The sequence below is a fragment of the Amblyomma mixtum genome, chromosome 4 (genome assembly GCF_055824585.1).
Source record: "Amblyomma mixtum isolate Tamu chromosome 4, ASM5582458v1, whole genome shotgun sequence".
Lineage (NCBI taxonomy): Eukaryota > Metazoa > Arthropoda > Arachnida > Ixodida > Ixodidae > Amblyomma > Amblyomma mixtum.
In genome coordinates, this window is record NC_143015.1 from 43991057 (window position 1) to 44009236 (window position 18180).

Here is an 18180-nt window from a genome sequence, read left to right on the forward strand (position 1 = left end):
AGATGTGCTAAACAGGACTTCTACAGCTGCCTATCGTGACCATGTCCACGCTTTATCTCGGGGATCTTTTCGAGAAAACAAAAAATCCAGGGCCCTTTGTTTCGCATAGTTGTCGAAGCACATGACGCGCCTCAGGTGAAGCCAGTTCTCTCACAAATACGTCATTGATGAAGAGAAACATAGAGTGGCGACGCAAAGAGGACTGCTTCTCGCGCGTACGCGATGCACCACCCCGACGGCGCCGCCGTCAAGAGTACCACAGCTTCCTGAGTGCATCGCAGCGGCGGTGGCGTAGCGCAGGTACTAGCGAAATCGGTCTAATAATCTGTGCCGTTTACTTCGTTTACCTATGGTCACTGTCGATTTTTTGTCGTCACTATGCTTGACTGCGGTCAGTGTGCAGCCCTAATAAGCACTATAGAGCGCTTTTACATGTGTCTTTTATACTACCAGCTCTGTATTGTACTCCTACTTCTACAAGTCCCGTACTAGTTGGTTCCAAGAGAACATATGTTGCTGAGACGCAATCGCAACAGTAGAAGGCACTTGAGAGGTGTTATTTATTTATTTATTTATTTATTTATTTATTTGTTTATTATTCCTCAAAGGTCCAGAAGGACATTACATGAGGTATGGGCTGACAAAATTCTATTATTTTAGACACAGATGATCTTCGATGGCGGATTTGAAAAGGACTGGATTGATGATGGTCGCCACCTCGGATGGAAGGCCATTCCAGTCGTTGGCTGTGCAAAGAAAGAAAGACTGCTGATATGTTACAGTACGAGAATTCTCGGAGTAGACAGCGTTTGGGTGGGAGTTACGGGATATCCGATGAGCGCGTGTGATACGGGGGGCATCGTGGTTAAAGGTGTGAAAAAATCTGTGATACCGTGTTGGGATCGGTCGGTGGCATAAACCAAATGTCATGCAAGTATTTAATACCCTATTAATGATCAAGCAGTTGTTAAAACCAGTAGGCTGTTAACTACTTTTCACAACCTCCGTTACTGAGTCCTTGCTGTTCGGTTTATTCTTGTGATAGTTAACTAGTGTTGCTCCTTTGTAGTCTATAGAACATTGATCGATGGTTTCATTAAGTATATATATCGGGAATGATACATATAAGTAGAAGAGGGAAAGTCAATTTTTTTGTCAAACCCTAGCACCCTTAATGTTCGGTTGTAATGAAAAATAATGAACGAAAATAGACTCCTCACGATAAAGAACCGAAATAAATGCCACTCAAGGTTAACTGCGACAGCCACTGCTCCACTCGTTCCTCCAAATCCAAGCTGATCCAACTAAGAAAGCCATCCAGCATCGTTTCGTAATGGAGCCGCACTAGGATATAACACTAGAGTGTACTAGAATAGGTTGAGTGCCGCGACCCGCGCCGACGCGCATGCTTTCGAATGACGCTCCGCGCGCGGAAAGCTATGCGGGGGCGCTGCGGTCGAGGTGGATTGGGAAGCGCCGGCCGCGCCGGGTCCCACTCGGAGAGATGTGCTGATGGTGGCGTGAGTGCGAAGCGTTGTTTGTTATGTTTTGCAATGAAATTCTTCACTGAGATTGGCTGAGATTCACTGAGCGTGGCTGAGATTGTGAGGTGTTTAATATGCCGAAGGACCGGCATCGGCACTGCTACGCGCCTGGCTGTTGCACCGGTTACGCTGGTGTGGAAGCCACTCAGAAACTCTCCTTGTTCAGCGTGCCAAAGGACGAAACCCGTAAGAAGCTGTGGGAAAAGAATCTACATCGCGCCCACAAGCCGTTGGATAGCAAATGTGCTGTATGTGAACTGCATTTCGAGGACCGCTATATTCTCCGTGAGTACGTGCACATTGTGGGCGGGAAAGAAGTGTGGAGTGCCGGCGTTCGGAAGTGATGCAGTGCCTACAATACTGCCAAATGCCCCTAAATACCTAAGCAAGGCGGTCCCGGTCGAGCGTGCGCCTCGAAAAAGGGAAGCGTCTACAAAGCTGCAGGGTGCAAGGCGAAAAAAAAGGAGGGAAGAGAGCCCATGCTCGACAACAGCTTTACAAGATGAACTAGAAAGCAACGATTGCGGCTCGCCAAGCATTGATGAGGATAATTTGAATCATCTTAAGACTCCGTCAGCCAAGTGGTCATTACACCATTTCGAAAACTCCGAAGGCACCGTATATGCGCTCACACACCTGGAGGCGTGCACTGGAACAGTGCGCTCGGACAGAGCGGTTCTTTTCAGCCTCAGTCAAAAGAAGGATGTCTCCTTCAAGGCATTTCTCGGAGGGAAACAGGTTTCCGAAGGAACTGTAAGAACTGTGCTTGGAGCAGAAGAAGCCCTCCTTCATGCCTCAAGTTTAATTAAATGTTCTGGTGCCATTTGTGCGTCAACAATTTTGACAGAGGATCTTACAAAATCACTCCTGCAAAAAACAGATGTCAAGCAGGGAAGTTTATACAGCAAAAAGTGAATGGTGACAACAACAACAGAGGATAAATATTGCTTCATCATCTTTATTGTCAATTGCATGAATTTGGGCATCATTTTCATGTAATGCTAAACAGGGGGCTCGCTACAGGCTAAAAATGTAAAAGCTGCAAACATTCTCTGTTGTCAAAGAGCTCGAATCATTCTTTTACAGTGCATTTACTGCCCAGGGATAGAAGCACTGGTTCAGTCATTTCATTACCTATTCCTTGCTTGCAGCATATTTGTTGACTAACAAGATTGTGACTGCACATTCTTTCTAGGAATGCCCTGCATGTCCTGTCGCTGCCTGCGTAAAGCTCTTCTTACAAAAATCTCCTGGCTGAAGAATCAACGTGTCAAAAAGACCAAGACCGCTGCGCAGAAGCTAAGGTCCACTTTACAAAAGCACCGGCGGCTGCCCAAAAAGGTGTTCAGCCTAAAGGGGCAAATTGAAAGAATGAGATCTAAGAATGCCACTATGGAAGAAGATGTACTGAGGGAGAAACTGGCCATACAGTTTGCCGAAACTGTTAATGCGACCGTCGAGTCGGCTGCTAGGTTCGACGGAACGCTTGTTCTTGCTTGAGTTTCCACAGCTTACACAAAGCAAATAAAAACTTGCATTCGCAACATGACGACGGCATCGATTCAGACTTGTCTAGGTGATCGCCGCGGTCGAAACAAGTTCAGAGCAGCGATTGCGCAGCGCGTAATCCGTCCCAGCAGCAGACGCTCCGAGCAAGCAATTCTCTCGGCAGTATTTCGTTACAATTGGGAGGCACTTAAATTGTCTTCGCCCACAAGCAGTCTGTTATTTAAAGGATGCTGATGCAAATCTGTGTCCGTACTGAATGAACAGCGTAACCAGCCGCCGGAGTACCACCAAAGCGTGCGGCGATCCGCAACTCCGCAAGCAGGCGACAGCAAGCCGACCAAGCCAGGTCGCTCGCAGCGCCCTCTGCCCTTTCCGCGCGCCGCGCCTCACGGACGCGGCTGTGGTCGGGCCACTCAACCTATTCTAGTACACTCTAATAACACTGAAGATTCTGACAAAATAAAACTGACAAAAACTAAAAGTTTTTCTTGTTTTCGTTGGCAAGCACCAGTACCCCTGAACCGCCATGTTTCTTTCAATGAATCTGGAGTTTAGAAGAGTGACCAAAATCGTCGAGTGGAACAAGGTCTGCCGGCAGAAGAGGGACCCTTGTCGCTCTTTCAATATGTATATTTCACTTATATTCTTGTTTACTGACCTTTTTTTCTCTCTTTTATTCTAACAGGCGTGCTTTCGAGAACGATTTGGCAACGCATCCTTTGAGACAGTAACAGACAGCAGGGCTTACGCGGTGAAGGTCGTCAAGGAATTCGGTTGGATGTGAACAATGTTCTGCACTCCGACGTTGACTGAATAAAATGTGCAACAGTATGTCAGCTGCCGCAATGTTTTCGTTGTAGTATGGTGTGTGGGGTTTAACATGCATCATTAACAAATGCACCAAGGACAGGCTCAACGCCATGGCCCACTTGTCTTTCGGCCAACCTTGACCAGTGGCCACGTGCTCAAATCGCTTGAAAGATCATCACGACCTTCGATGAAAACGGAAATGAGCCCATGCGGGTTGATGGGCACAGACGAATCGGCCCTGGCAGTACTTGGCTCAAGGTCTGCACGTCGCTCGCCGCCCTCCATTTATAGGTACAGTAAAGTACCCACCCACCCCGCCGCCCTGGCAGGTGGTTTTTATGGCTGATCGCGACAGTGCGCTCAGCTAGACTTTCTAGTACACTCTAGCTCAGCGTTATCAGCGCTAACGCATGTAGCTAACATATCTCTCTCATCACCCACGTATCTTTAAAAGCGACTCAGGCGTCCGCTGACCCAGGGAGGCAGTTGTGCGCACGTCCTTTCCTTAAAATGATCGGCTTGTAAAACATTGTCAACGCCACCGCCAATAAGCAGCATGAAAGCCGACGGTCGATGGCTTCAGCACCGCGTTTCTGGCACAACGTTGTCAATGCCAACGCATGCCGCGCACATCTATGACGACCGCCACATAGCTTAAAGAATAACTGAGGTGTCCATTGTTCCAAGAGGGCAATTATAGTGCTTTCCAAGCTCCCGCTCCATTTGCTTCGCAGCGTAAAGCGCGACTGAGGTGTCCATTGCTGGTTACGATTGACAACGGCGACGCCGCGAAACACGGGAACGGGCGCCAAAGATATAGGCAGGCGGTTCGCAGTTCAGAACGGCGGCGGCTATGGGTTTCAGCTCAGGCGGTACACATATCGAGGTCCGCCGCCACCGAACCGAGTACCCTGGTTCGAACCGGACCACGGTAGCAGCGTTTCCATGGAGACGAAACGCAAAATTAGCTGCGGTTCAAATACTGCTGAACCTGGTTAGAGAGGAAAGCTATGGCGTATCGGGAAACTATTAGCGGTTTGGCGTCTATAACGTTGAGTGCGTTCTGGACACCGGATAGGCAGCGCACTCACCCTGCCGCCCTGGCAGTTAATGGTTGATCGCGAGAGTTCGCTCACCGTTGTCAGCGCTAACGCATGCAGCCCACATCTCTCTCTCATCACCTCACGCACCTATAAGCGCGATTGAGGCGTCCATTGACCCAGGGAGCCAGTTTTGCGCACTTCCGTTCCTTATATTGATAGGAGTGTGAATCGTCAACGCCAACCCCAAAGAACACAATGAACGCCGACGGCCTAAGGACTCAGCGCCGCGTTTATGGCACAGCGTTGTCAATGCCTTCAGCCCACATCTCTCTCGCATCCCCCCACGTACCCATAAGCGCGATTCAGGTGTCTACTGACCCAGGGGGCCAGTTATGCGCACTGTGGCTTCAGCGCCTACGGCTTCATCGGCGCGTTTCTGGCACAACGTGATCAATGTCAACGCATGCAGCGCAGATCTGTCACTAACGGTACCCGCCGCGGTGGATCAATGATTAAGGTGCTCGTCTGCTGAGCCGGAGTACCTGGGTTCGAACCCGACCGCGGCGGCCACGTTTCGATGGAGGCGCAGCGCGAAAGGCGCCCTTGTGCTGCGCGATGCCAGCGCACGTTAAAGATCCCGTTGTTGCGACTGTAGGAAAGATGAAAAGGAAAGTGCACGAGCCTGCCCACTGGCTCGAGCTGAGCCAAACTCGGTGCCACGTGCAGACAGAAGAGATTTGAAAGATGTGAGAGGAAAGATTGAAAGGAGAGACGCGCGTCGCAGCAACCGCGTCCAAGGAAGCGACAACGCCAGCTGTAACAGATACTCCTAGTTGCTTTCCCCTCCCCCCCCCCTCCAACCGTCTTAAAGATCCTCGGTGGTACAAATCATCCGGAGACCTCCACTACACACCTCTTTCTCTCTTTCTTCTTTCACTCAAACTTTCCTCCCTTCCCTACGGCGCGGTTCAGGTGTCCACCGGATATGTGAGACAGATACCGCTCCATTTACTTTCCTCACAAACAAATTTACCAATTTTATTGCAACGTGGCTTAAAGCACGATTGGGGTGTCCACTGTTCCAAGAAGGCAGTTATGCGCCTTCCCTCTGCTTTCCAAGTTCCCGCTTCTTTGGTTTCTCAGCTTAAAGCGCGATTAAGAGGTGTCCACTGTTGGTTAGAACGGACAACGGCGACGGCAACGCCACGAAACGCAGAAACGGGCGCCAGAGAGCTGCGTTCTAAAACCTACTCGTTTGCTTAGTGAGTACAGGCATCAAGTGAGGAGCTCCATTTTAGAAGCGACGTGGTTCATTGCGATCAATGCCGGCGGCGACGAAAGCTCTTCTGCTGCAGTCTTAAAAGGTAGGTGTCAACTTGTCTTTTCCCTTCTCGTGCAAGCCCCCACCCAGCAGTCGTTTGGATCTTTTCACAATAAGCGTGCCACCACGTTGCCTTCACCCACTTTTAAAAGTTCACTGTTCAATTTCGGCTCCTTTGAAGTCGTTCGCCTCGTTCGAATCCATCAGGCGAAATTTCATCGTTAAAGGAAATATGCGATGCTTTGCGACGAATTTATCTGTGAGCACATTGTCCGAACAGGCAGAGTAGAAGCCACCCGAGCCGCGAATGTAGCGTTTCTTGAGCTCAGGGCGCTGGAGAAGGATTTCGTTAACGCATGTTCTCGGAGAAGAAAAAAAATATTTGTAAATTGTGGGGTTTAACGTCCCCAAGTGATACATGGCTATAAGGGACGCCGCAGTGGAGCGCTCTGGATAATTGAGATCGCATAATTCCTTTTGACTTGCCCTGACATCGCACAGCACACGGGCGTTTTTGTGTTTCACCTCCATCGAAATACGGCGGCCGCAGTAGGCATCGCACCTACGACTTAGCCACATGAGCAACCGCAGCGGATAAAGCAGAGAGAAAATCACGTAATTCTCAAGTGTGACTGAAGCTTAGGCGTAGGTGAATACTAGCTCCGCACACTCAGCGGTGCCGCTCCATGTGTTGGAGAAGCAGTGGAATATTGTTACTCGATCTCCACAGCAAACCTCGGCTTTTTAGGGAATTCTTTAGCTGAGCCTAGACGCAGCCCTTATTGAAGGCGCCGGTCGGATGCTACGAGACGCTGCGTTCTCAATGTTGCAGTTGCGAACGCTTTCCACCCGCAATTGGTTATGCGCAATTACGATGCTCGCTAATGCGTAAATACTGCGCAGCTACTGTAGGCGATTTCTTTGTTTGAACTGAGAAGTTTGTGGCAATTAGGTATTTTTGGTGCTTATTTAACTGTCAAAGCGGCTTGCGCAGCTCATATTGTCGACATGCGCACTGCACCTCTATTTCGGCGGCTTTCACGGCTTCATTTTTGGAGCGCCGATTCTGCGCTCCTGCGCGGCCGGCGCGTTTGCTGTAACTTTTGCGGAGTAATGTGAGCTGCACTGTAATTACTGATTGCCAAGTGTAAGGAGATAACGCCACCCAGCGTCGGTTGTGGGGCCGAAGACGACAAAGCACGGGTAGCGCGTGGAGAGGAGTACGGCTGAGCGCGTGGAAGAATAATACGTGGCAGAGAGAACGTGGGGGGTGACGGGGGGTGGAAGAGAAGAGCGCGGTCGGCGACGGACGTGGACGAGTTCTGCTGGCTGACCGATTTCCCGGGCTTGGGCCTCAGCCTACAGACCCAGGCGCCACTCTTCCCTCCGACAGCTTCTCCACACGGGCCGCTTCTGGCGCCTCCGTGGCGTACCCGGGCTACCTCAGCCGGGGACCATGCCCGGAGCCCACAGACGCTGACTATTTCCTATGGCAGCGTTGAGGCCGACGTGGATAACGCCGACAACTGTGCGTCGACACTGGGACGCTGACCTCGGCCTAAAGACTGCCCGGCGCCCAACCACTCCTCCTCGCTCGACGCTCGTGTAAGAGACAAGTGTGCGTCTGCATTTTGACTCTTTTCTGTACTTTTCGCGAGGGCTTTCTTCTGTTTTCCCGTTTGTTTTTCCTCTTGTTGTTTTCTTCTCTTTCCTCTTTTCATTTCAATACTAAAATTAGGGTTTCCTTTCCTCCAAATACCGCCTCGTTTATTTCTTGTCCCTTTAATGCGTTCATCTTGAAGCGTATATTTAGCCTGCAATCTTACACCTCCTCCCACCAAGTATTGTGGTGATGCCCTTTTCAGCCCTTCCTTCGAGGTAATTTGCGGATGTCCATCTGCTGTATGGCTGCTAACGTGCCTTTCCTTACAGCTGCACATAACGCCTACACATACGCACAGAGAGCGCCCGAGAGGCGGTCCGGCGCTTATGGCTTCTCTTTGAATCACCAACCGTGAACCGCCCGAAAGGCGTTCCGAAGAATATGGCGGTGCCCTTCAACCACGAACCTGGAAAGGAAGGTTGTAAATGTGTTAGGCATGGCCTGCGTCCATAGGTGGTTCAACTGATACGCCTGACCCGTATAGACGACAGAAGTGTAGGCTTGGGGTGTTTGCATGATCGGTTACGGTCCACAACGACTCCGGTCGACCCGCAAAAAGAGCCAGAATAAGACCTGGCTTGTAAAACTATATGCATGCACTTGTCTTTCATGAGCTTATAGAAAACTTTTTTACCAGTGACAGCTTATCCGACACAACCAGCCCACATCTCTTGACCTGTCATCCGATACTCACCGCGATGGTTAAGTGGGTTTGGCGTTCAGCCGCTGATTCCCAGAAGCGTACTGCTTACACATGGGTACGCCAAGAAGAACGTCAGTTCTAAAATTTCCTACCTGTTGGACACTTCTATTGGATCATAATATAGCCGGCGCGGCCATGGTATGACGGAAGCGAATTATAGAAACGTCCGTGTGCTGTCCGAAGTCAGCGCGTTCAAGGACCTGAAGAGATGAAAATAAATCTGACGCAATCAAGTACAGCGTCCCTCGTACCCCATGTGTCGCTTCCAGACGTTAAACCCCCACAATTTGCAGTTTACCATACTCGACCGATTAAACCGAGGCCTCGCAGCAACGACGGTTATCGCTCACGTTCCTCGTAGGTTCCCTTACCGGAATGTGGTGTTCTCTCAGCTGGTTGTTTACGCACCACCCGGTTGGGTCGCTATAAACCTTATCGTACTGCACTCTAAACCGAGAGGACAAGTGCATGCATATAGTTTTACATGCCAGGTCTTATTCTGGCTCTTTTTGCGGGTCGACCGGAGTCGTTGTGGACCGTAACCGATCATGCAAACACCACAAGCCTACACTCCTGTCGTCTATACGGGTCAGGCGTATCAGTTGAACCACCTATGGACGCAGGCCATGCCTAACACATTTACAACCTTCCTTTCCAGGTTCGTGGTTGAAGGGCACCGCCATATTCTTCGGAACGCCTTTCGCGCGGTTCACGGTTGGTAATTCAAAGAGAAGCCATAAGCGCCGGACAGCCTCTCGGGCGCTCTCTGTGCGTATGTGTAGGCGTTATGTGCAGCTGTAAGGAAAGGCACCTTAGCAGCCATACAGCAGATGGACATCCGCAAATTACCTCGAAGGAAGGGCTGAAAAGGGCATGACCATGTGTCGCTTTCAGACGTTAAACCCCCACAATTTGCAGTTTACCATACTCGACCGATTAAACCGAGGCCTCGCAGCAACGACGGTTATCGCTCACGTTCCTCATAGGTTCCCTTACCGGAATGTGGTGTTCTCTCAGCTGGTTGTTTACGCACCACCCGGTTGGGTCGCTATAAACCTTATCGTACTGCACTCTAAACCGAGAGGAGTAAAAAGGGGCTAAAGTTATGCTCGAGCACACACCCTTTAAAAAAGGGTTTGCGCAAGAGGACAGCTTACTCCCATTTTACTCCCATATCGGTGTATTCGTGTTTAGAGCATGTGGAACTTTCATCTAGTGTATCATTTTTGCATGGCCCACCTTCACGTTTCACACCGGAGATGAGATGTACCAGGCCTGGAATGTTGCCAGGGACAATAATCCCTATTTCTGCTCTCTAGTGTTGAGCGCGTATTTTGAACGTACCTGAGATGTTAAGCAAGTTGATTGCCTCAGTATTAAGCATGGTGGCCGCCGCGTTGGCTCACTGGTTATGGTGCTCGGCTGCTGACCCGAAAGACACGGGTTCCATCCCGGCCGCGGCGGTTGAATTTCTTTGGAGGAGAAATTCTAGAGGCCCGTGTACTGTGCGATGTCAGTGCACGTTAAAGAACCCCAGGTGGTCGAAATTTCCGGAGCCCTCCACTACGGCGTCTCTCATAGCCTTAGTCGCTTTGGGACGTTAAACCCCATAAACCAAACCAAACCAGTATTAAGCATGAAATGTTTTTAGCTCCCTCGACGGCAGTGTGGTGACGTCACGCCGCGACCGAGAGCCAACATCCGGGCACTGCATTCCACTCAGCCGGGCGCTGAAACGAGAGCATGCGGGCACGGTACGAGATTTAACGAGACTCTCTAAGCCCTCCTACAGGACCGGCATACAAGCGCCGGTAGCTTCGCGCCGAACGCGTGGTGGCGTTTCTCCCTTCCTGTACGGTGTGGTTCGGGTATCCACCGAGATGACAGAGAATGACTGCGCCATTTCCTTTCCACAAAAAGCCTTGCGTTCAAAGGGCAAGGCATCGCGCCAAACGGGTGGTGGCGTTCCTTGACTGCCTGGAAGCGCAACGACACGCTATCGCGTTCCACTCCTAAAGGCGAAGCTTAACCGTCATTAATTAGTATTTAGTCATTAATCAGTAATTAGTCACTAATTAATAATGTGTCATTACTTCGTCATCAATTATGTATGACGTAATCCAGTGGTGACGTCACCAGTGTCACATAGGCAAAGTGTTGCGGAAAAAGCTTTCGCCTCTACGCACTTTAGACAGTTCCGAACGCGCTGCATATACCAGGTGTCCCAGCTAAATGTAACCAAGCTTTTAAAAAACACGGGATGTCCTAGCCGTCTGAAACCAAATGAGGGTTGTTCAAAGTCGTGTGACCTAGTCTGCAGTATCTTTTTCGTCCTTCAAGGTTGACTAATTAGTTAAGCTTAATTAACTAACTTTTTAATTATTGACTTGAGGAACAAAGTGTCAATGGAAAAGTTGTAGATCGCTTTGAGAAACAGCTTACTGAGACATTTGCAGCAAAGTAATATTTACGTAAAGTAGTTTTTTATCGGCCTTTAACCATAACCCGCACAATAAGAAAAAGCTTGCACATGACAACTGTGCCACTCCAACGTCCCAAGACGCGCCTTAAAGAATAAAATCCGTTTTTTCTGAAGTCCTCTCCTCGATGCGACTTTGGGTGCACATTGGGGCAGAGAAGTGAGCAAGCAGCTGGTCACGTGATAACTTTCTTTTAAGGCCAATAAATGAAGCTTTGTAAATCGTAACTTGACGGAAACAGCACTACTAGCGGTTTTTCGAGGCGATCTAAAACTTTTGCATTGACACTTTCTTCCTGAAGTCAATAATTAAAAAGTTAGCGAATTAAACCGGACTAATTAATTAACTTTGAAGAGCGAAAAAAATACTCAAGACTATGGCCACGCGACTATGAACAGCCCTCAGTTGGTTTCACTGGACTAGGACACTTCGCCTTTTTTTACAGTTTGGTTACATTTAGCTGGGACATCCGGTAGATTCTTGTCCGGCCTGCGTATCGTCGTGTCCGCGCACGCTTCGTGTTGTGCCCGTAAACATTTCATGCTTACTCTACTCTCGGTTACGGGAGAGACAGATTTTTTTTATTGCGAAAGCAATACTACTCGCACTTTCAAGCCTTCGCGTGACCCGGCCGCAGTTACGTTTGACCTTTAGCGGAGTGAATATGGGCGACCAACTCGCTCATTCAGATAGCCCGGCTGCAGTTACGCCGCGCTGCGCACCTGTGTGGCTACTGCCGCTGTGACGTCATACCAGCTGTAGATTACGGACGACCACCTCGCTCCTTCAGAGAGCCTGGCTGCAGTTATGGTGTGTTTGCCGCGCTGCGCACCTGTGGTGCTACTGCCGCTGTGACGTCATACCATCTGTAGATTATGGACGACCACCTCGCTCCTTCAGAGAGCCCGGCTGCAGTTACGGTGTGTTTGCCGCGCTGCGCACCTGTGGCGCTACTGCCGCTGTGACGTCATACCAGCTGTAAATTATGGGCGACCACCTTGCTCCTTCAGAGAGCCCGGCTGTGTGTTTGCCAGGCTGCGCACCAGTAGCGCTACTGCCGCTGTTACGTCACACCAGCTGTAGGTTATGTTTTCTCTCTCTCAGTAGTAACAACATCAAAACCAAATATAAAATGAATTACCGAAGACGCTTTGAGTCGTCGCGCAGCGGCGGCCGGTAGCCACGCGTGACCTGTAGACACGGCGCACTGCGTTCCTTCAGTTGAAGGCGCTGCGCTTTTGCTTTGGCAACCTACCAGGCTTAACCAAAGCTAAGCCCCGGCCAAATGTTTTTTTGTGCCTTCGTCCAACAGGTTTGCGAGTATTTCAGATGCCATTCTCAACTTTCTCACCTGGTTTCAGCGAGGGATAGCAAGAAAAAGGAAGAAAAACCAGCAGCTTATTCTCAAATGCGCTTCAAGGCTTTGCTTTATAACGCGCGGACAGTTTTTTTTGTGTAATGCATTTTTCGCTCGGCGAAACTAAGCGGATCTCAAGAACATTGCACTGCTCATCACGCAGCGGCTACTGAATGCAACAAAGCACTCAAGCACACCGAGGAATCTTTTTAAGGCGAACGCATTAGACAGCTCCTTAAGAAAAGTTTCCGCGCAAGAGACTAAACCACGTGACGTCACAAGCCGACGAGTCACGTGATGCAGCTGAAGGCATCACATTAATATTAACACTAATTAACGTAAAGCAATTAGCATGACTAAAGAATACTGATTAATGTAGATAGGTAATGCCAAGACTGATTATTGTAATCATTTGTGATATAATATGAGCGTGACGTCATACCAAGTGACGTGAGAAACTATGTAATATGACATCATGCCAAGTGAAGTCAGAACGCTGTAATGTGACGTAGTACCATGTCTTCACTCACCCCCATCCCCACCCTCTAACACATAAAGGTGTAGATGAAATCCCAGCGATGGCATCACTGGCTGACCTCATATGGTGGCAGTATTGCCGACTACAATCGCATCAAAATTTTGAGCAACCGTTCGTCGCACAGCGTTCCGAGTGGTCTCATAGAATCTGCAGCTTACATAATTCAGTCATATTGGAGGCTAGCTTGAGACAAGAGTGCCGTCCAATAACATATCTACCTTCTGTCGCATGCTTTAGGGCGCGGTTGAGGTGTCCATCGAGTTCTCGAGATTTCAGATCTACTACTCCCTTCCCTCTCCTCAAAAACCTTCATCATCATCATAATCATCATCATCATCAGCCTGACAACGCCACTGAAGGGCAAAGGCCTCTCCCATGTCTCTCCAATTAGCCCTGTCCTGCGCCACCCGCGGCCACCATATTCCCGCAAATTTCTTAATCTCATCCGCCCACCTAATTTTCTGCCGCCCCCTGCTACTTTTGCCTTCTCTTGGAATCCACTCCGTTACCCTTAAGGACCAGCGGTTATCTTGCCTTCGCATTACATGCCCTGCCCAAGCCCACTTCTTACTCTTGATTTCAACTAGGACATCATTAACGCACGTTTGTTCACTCACCATCTCCGCCCGCTTCCGATCTCTTAACGTTACACCTATCATTTTTCTTTCCATAGCTGGCTGCGTTGTCCTTAACTTAAGCTGAACCCTCTTTGTTAACTTCCACGTTTCTGCCCCATAGGTGAGTACCGGTAAGATACACCTGTTGTATACTTTTCTCTTGAGGGATATTGGTAAACTGCCATTCATGATCTGAGATAACCTGCCATATGCGCTCCACCCCATTGTTATTCTTCTAGTTATTTCCCTCTCATGATCTGGATCACCTGTCACTACCTGCCCTAAATAGACATATTCTCCTACTACTTCCAGCATGTGGCTACCAACTGCGAACTCCTGTTCCCTTGCTAGGGTGTTGAACATTACTCTGGTTTTCTGCATGTTAATTTTTAGCCCCACCGTTCTGCTCTGCCTGTCCAATTCATTGATCATGGTTTGCAGTTCATGTCCTGAGTGACTTAGCAAGGCAATGTCATCAGCGAATGGCAAATTACTTAGGTATTCTCCATTAACTCTTATCCCCAACTGTTCCCATTTCATGCCCCGGAATACCTCCTGCAAACAGGCAGTGAATAGCATAGGCGAGATCGTGTCTCCCTGCCTGACACCTTTCCTTATTGGAATTTTATTGCTGACTTTATGGAGAACTATGGTAGCCTTGCAATCGTTATAAATATCGTCCAATATTTTCACATGACACTCTTCTACACCCTGATTTCGCAATGCCTGCATGACTGCTGAGGTTTCTACTGAGTCGAATGCTTTCTCGCAATCAATGAAAGCTATATATAGGGGCTGGTTATATTCTGCGCATTTCTCTATCACCTGACTGATTGCGTGAATATGGTCTATTGTCTGGTATCCTTTACGAAAGCCTGCCTGGTCATTTGGTTGATTTAAGTCTGAGGTTGTCCGCACCCTATTAGCGATTACCTTAGTAAATACCTTGTAGGCGAGACAGACAGTAAGCTGATCGTTCTGTAATTCTTCAAGTCCTTGGCGTCTCCTTTCTTATGAATTAAGATAATGTTAGCGTTTTTCCAAGCTCTAGGTACGCTCGAGGTCACAAGGCGTTGCGTATACAGGGTGGCTAGTTTTTCGATCACAATCTCTCCTCCATACTTAACAAATGTGCTGTTATCTGATACTCACCAGCTGCTTTCCCTCTCTGCATTGCTCCCAAGGCTTTCTTTACTTCCTCCTTCGTTACTGGCGGGATGTCCCATTGCTGTGTTTCACTGCCTCTCTCAGTAACATTCTGATTGCAATCGCTAATGTAGAGATTTGTGTAAACTTCTTCTACTTTAACTACCTTATCCATGTTGCTAATGACATTGCCATCTTTGTCTCTTATCGCATGCATCTCGTTTTTAGCTATGCTTAGTTTTCTCTTCGCTGCTTTTAGGCTACCTCCGCTCTTTAGAGCATGCTCGATTTTCTCCATGTTAAACTTCCTGATGTCGGCTACCTTGCGCTTATTTATTAACATCGACAGGTCTACTAGCTCTATTCTATCTACGGAGTTAGACGTCCTCATGATTTGCCGTTTCTTAATCAGATCCTTAGTCTCCTGAGATAGCTTCCCGGTATCCTGTCGCACTATCCTACCGCCTACTTCTACGGCGCACTCCGTTATGATATCTGTGAGACGATTGTTCATTGTTTCAACATTATGGTCGGCATCTTCAGTTAGAGCGGAAAATCTGTTCTGAAGCAAAATCTTGAATTGCTCTACTTTCCCTCTTAATGCTAACTCGTTAATAGACTTCCGCTTCACTAATTTCCTGCGCTCCCTTTTCAAATCTAAGCTAATGCGAGATCTTACCATTCTGTGGTCGCTACAACGGACCTTTCCGAGGACGTCCACATCCTCTACGTCTTTGCCTATTCCATAAGATTTATCATGACAACCCCATTCTAAAGGATAAAGCGATAAAAGCATCATCTTATGTTTTACATCGCATCGACCACAGTCGTAAGGTTTGTATTCCTTCATGCCAAACCAACCATTTGTACAATTCGTTCATCCGAGGTTCGTCACTAAGTTGTAATCACCTTCCTGGATCTATAGTTGAATTTTGATGAAAAGATTAGTACTGCCCGAATGGGACAGGACAGTTCTCGGTCTCGAATAAACAGTTGGAAGTCTGCGCCTGTGTTGTCGTCTGTGTTCCTCGTTCTCCTTTCCTGTCCCATTCGCGCAGTACTAAGTTTTTCTGCAATGAACCAACTAGTCCGCAAGAACATTCTACTACGAATTTTGATAATTCTTCATTGACGCCTGCATTGACTAATCTGCTGCTGTCATAAACCCAAGAAACTGCAGCATTTTCATTTTTTTCTCTGTTAGCTATTTTTCTAATCCAGCCAATCTTTTTAAAACCGTTGTCCCCTTCTTTTCAAAACGCGCATGGTAAAGCTGTTTGAGCTTGATACGCATGTCATTTCATTTATTTTATGCTTGCAAAAGTTGCTATGCTTTTTATACTGATGCGGTCTTTACTACGCTGTCGTATTTGCTGTTAATTAATTTCATACGTTAATATGCATATATCTGCTGTACTTTTGTATTTCATCTTGGAATGTAACCCACTCCCCTCTGCAATGACTTCGGGCCCTGAGAGTATTTGAAAATATAATTAAAGAGCGTTCATGAAGCACATATTCTCAAAGGTGCGTTTTACTAACATTGATTAAGCGGACTCGTAAAGCAAAGGCGCCTCTTTAGGTCGAGGAGCAAATATCCGACACACGTGTCCGTGAGGAAATACGTGCATTCTAAAGTTTTTTTTTCTGACAAACACGTGTTTTGACTGTGCGCTGAGAGCTTAAAGTTTTCGAAAGTTTATTGTTGTTGCCGCTTATTTTCCTGACCGCGTTTTGTGTAAACTCTGGCTTGACTATGTTTACCTACATTCTTGATTGCTTATCATCTCTGTGATATGAAGGTTTCTGTGCTGTAATATCATACAATCTATAGCTACCTTGAACGCTTCGCAGAGATGTGTTTGCAGGTGATGTTACAATGAAATTCGTTAACCGGTTTCGTTCTGTAATTGTTCTGGACAAAAAGCTGCGTAGAAGACGTTATACCGCTTTAGTGTGGAAACTTGGGGGCTGGGGCTACCTGCTCGGAGCTCTCTGCTTCTGGCTGCTTTAAGCGCTCTTGAGGAAACCCTTCTTGAGGGCAGGTAGGGCATTTTTGACGACTGACCTGAGCTGAGAGCCGACATGCCAGAATTTTTGTGCATCGGGCACTGAAATCTTCGCAGATGTAGCTACCGGAACGCCAAAGGCCACCAGCGGCACCAGCCAGACCGGCCCATGGCGGATCGTGGCATGGCAGCGGGACGCGTTTTTAAGGCATCTGTGCAACAGTCTAAAATAAGAAGGGCAGAAATCTGGGTGAGGAATTGCGGATGCGTACTTGATGGAAATACTGTGGAATCCAAAAAAAGAACGCAAAAAATAGAGCCAGCAGGAAAGCGACAGTGTACAGTTACGCTAGATGAAAGGAATAACAGTATCTCGAGAGGTAATAGAAGCTAGAATTGGGATTTTGGCTTGAGCTCATTTGTTTAGCACAGCGAGAAGAGGGAGCACAAATAGACAAACCAAACAAATAAGAGCTGACAGGGCGGGTGCTGAAAATACCAACCAATCTATAGCGAGCCAAGGCCAGACTTTATACACCATCCGTGAACTATGTTGCAAAAATCGCCAAATGGGAATGGCAATGAACAAACGAGACAAACAAGGCTGAGGCAATACGACATCCTCCGACTAGACATGGAACTCCTTCATCCAGAGCACAGCTAAACGTCTAAACAAAGCGCGCCCAACTAGGAAGGGCCAAGTCACTCGGCCTTAGTAATTGCTTTTCTTGCCACTTTTCCGCCGTCTTTCCCTTTTCGAACGAAGCGTGCTTTGATCACGTTTATGATTGCCTTCCACGTCTCTGCCACCCTTCAAGTTCGTGTGCTTCTGCGAAATACGTCATTTTAATGTGAGCAGCAGGTAGATGCGCTTGCCTTGATGTGTTGTCTCAGTCATGCACAGGACACAAGTACTTAAAGGAGTTTTCGATAGACGGAGAAGTATTGAATGGCAACGAACTACATAGCTCTAGAGCAAGTAGTGGCCGCAGGTCCTTATTCCTAGAGAGAAGCATCGGTGAAGGCAAGGATAGGGTTCAGTGCAGTCTGCAGGTACTCTGAGGTCATAAATGGTAATTTACTCCATTAAGTGATAATAGTTCCAACTTGCCAGTGCTCACCTACGGAGTATAAACTTGGAGGTAATCGGAAAGGTTTAAAATTAGGTCGAGGAGAACGTAGCGAGGTATGGAAAGGAAAATGACAGGTGTGATCTAAAGAAAGCCAGGGAAAGAGTATAGAGTAGATAAGGGAAGAAACGTGAGTAAATGGCATCATATACCTCCTGAGATAAAGAAGACGAAATGGGTGCGGGCAGAGCATGTAAGCTCGAGCACAGAGTTAAACGATAGCCGCTTATGATAACCGAGTAGATTCCAAGGGAAGGCAAGCATAGCAGGGGCGATAGAAAGCGAAATGGGGAGATGAGATCAGTTGGTT

The 18180-nt window shown here is 48.1% G+C and overlaps 1 protein-coding gene and 1 pseudogene across 4 annotated transcripts in view; both read left to right on the forward strand.

Annotated features, from left to right (window-relative positions):
• The first annotated feature begins 1364 nt into the window (after positions 1–1364).
• LOC149346350 (uncharacterized) lies at positions 1365–3044 on the forward strand (annotated as a pseudogene).
• Positions 3045–5998: 2954 nt separating this feature from the next.
• The window catches only part of LOC149346351 (uncharacterized), a 39606-nt gene continuing 27424 nt past the window's right edge, over positions 5999–18180 (forward strand). For 2 of the 4 annotated variants that reach the window (XM_089586372.1, XM_089586376.1), the window contains exon 1: positions 16801–16990. In XM_089586372.1, coding sequence (XP_089442498.1) covers positions 16910–16990 — 81 coding nt within the window. In that variant the 5' untranslated portion in view covers positions 16801–16909. Of the gene's footprint in view, positions 6271–7585; positions 7833–16800; positions 16991–18180 lie in introns of those variants that run through there. The other 2 variants (XM_089586373.1, XM_089586375.1) reach the window with 2 other exon arrangements.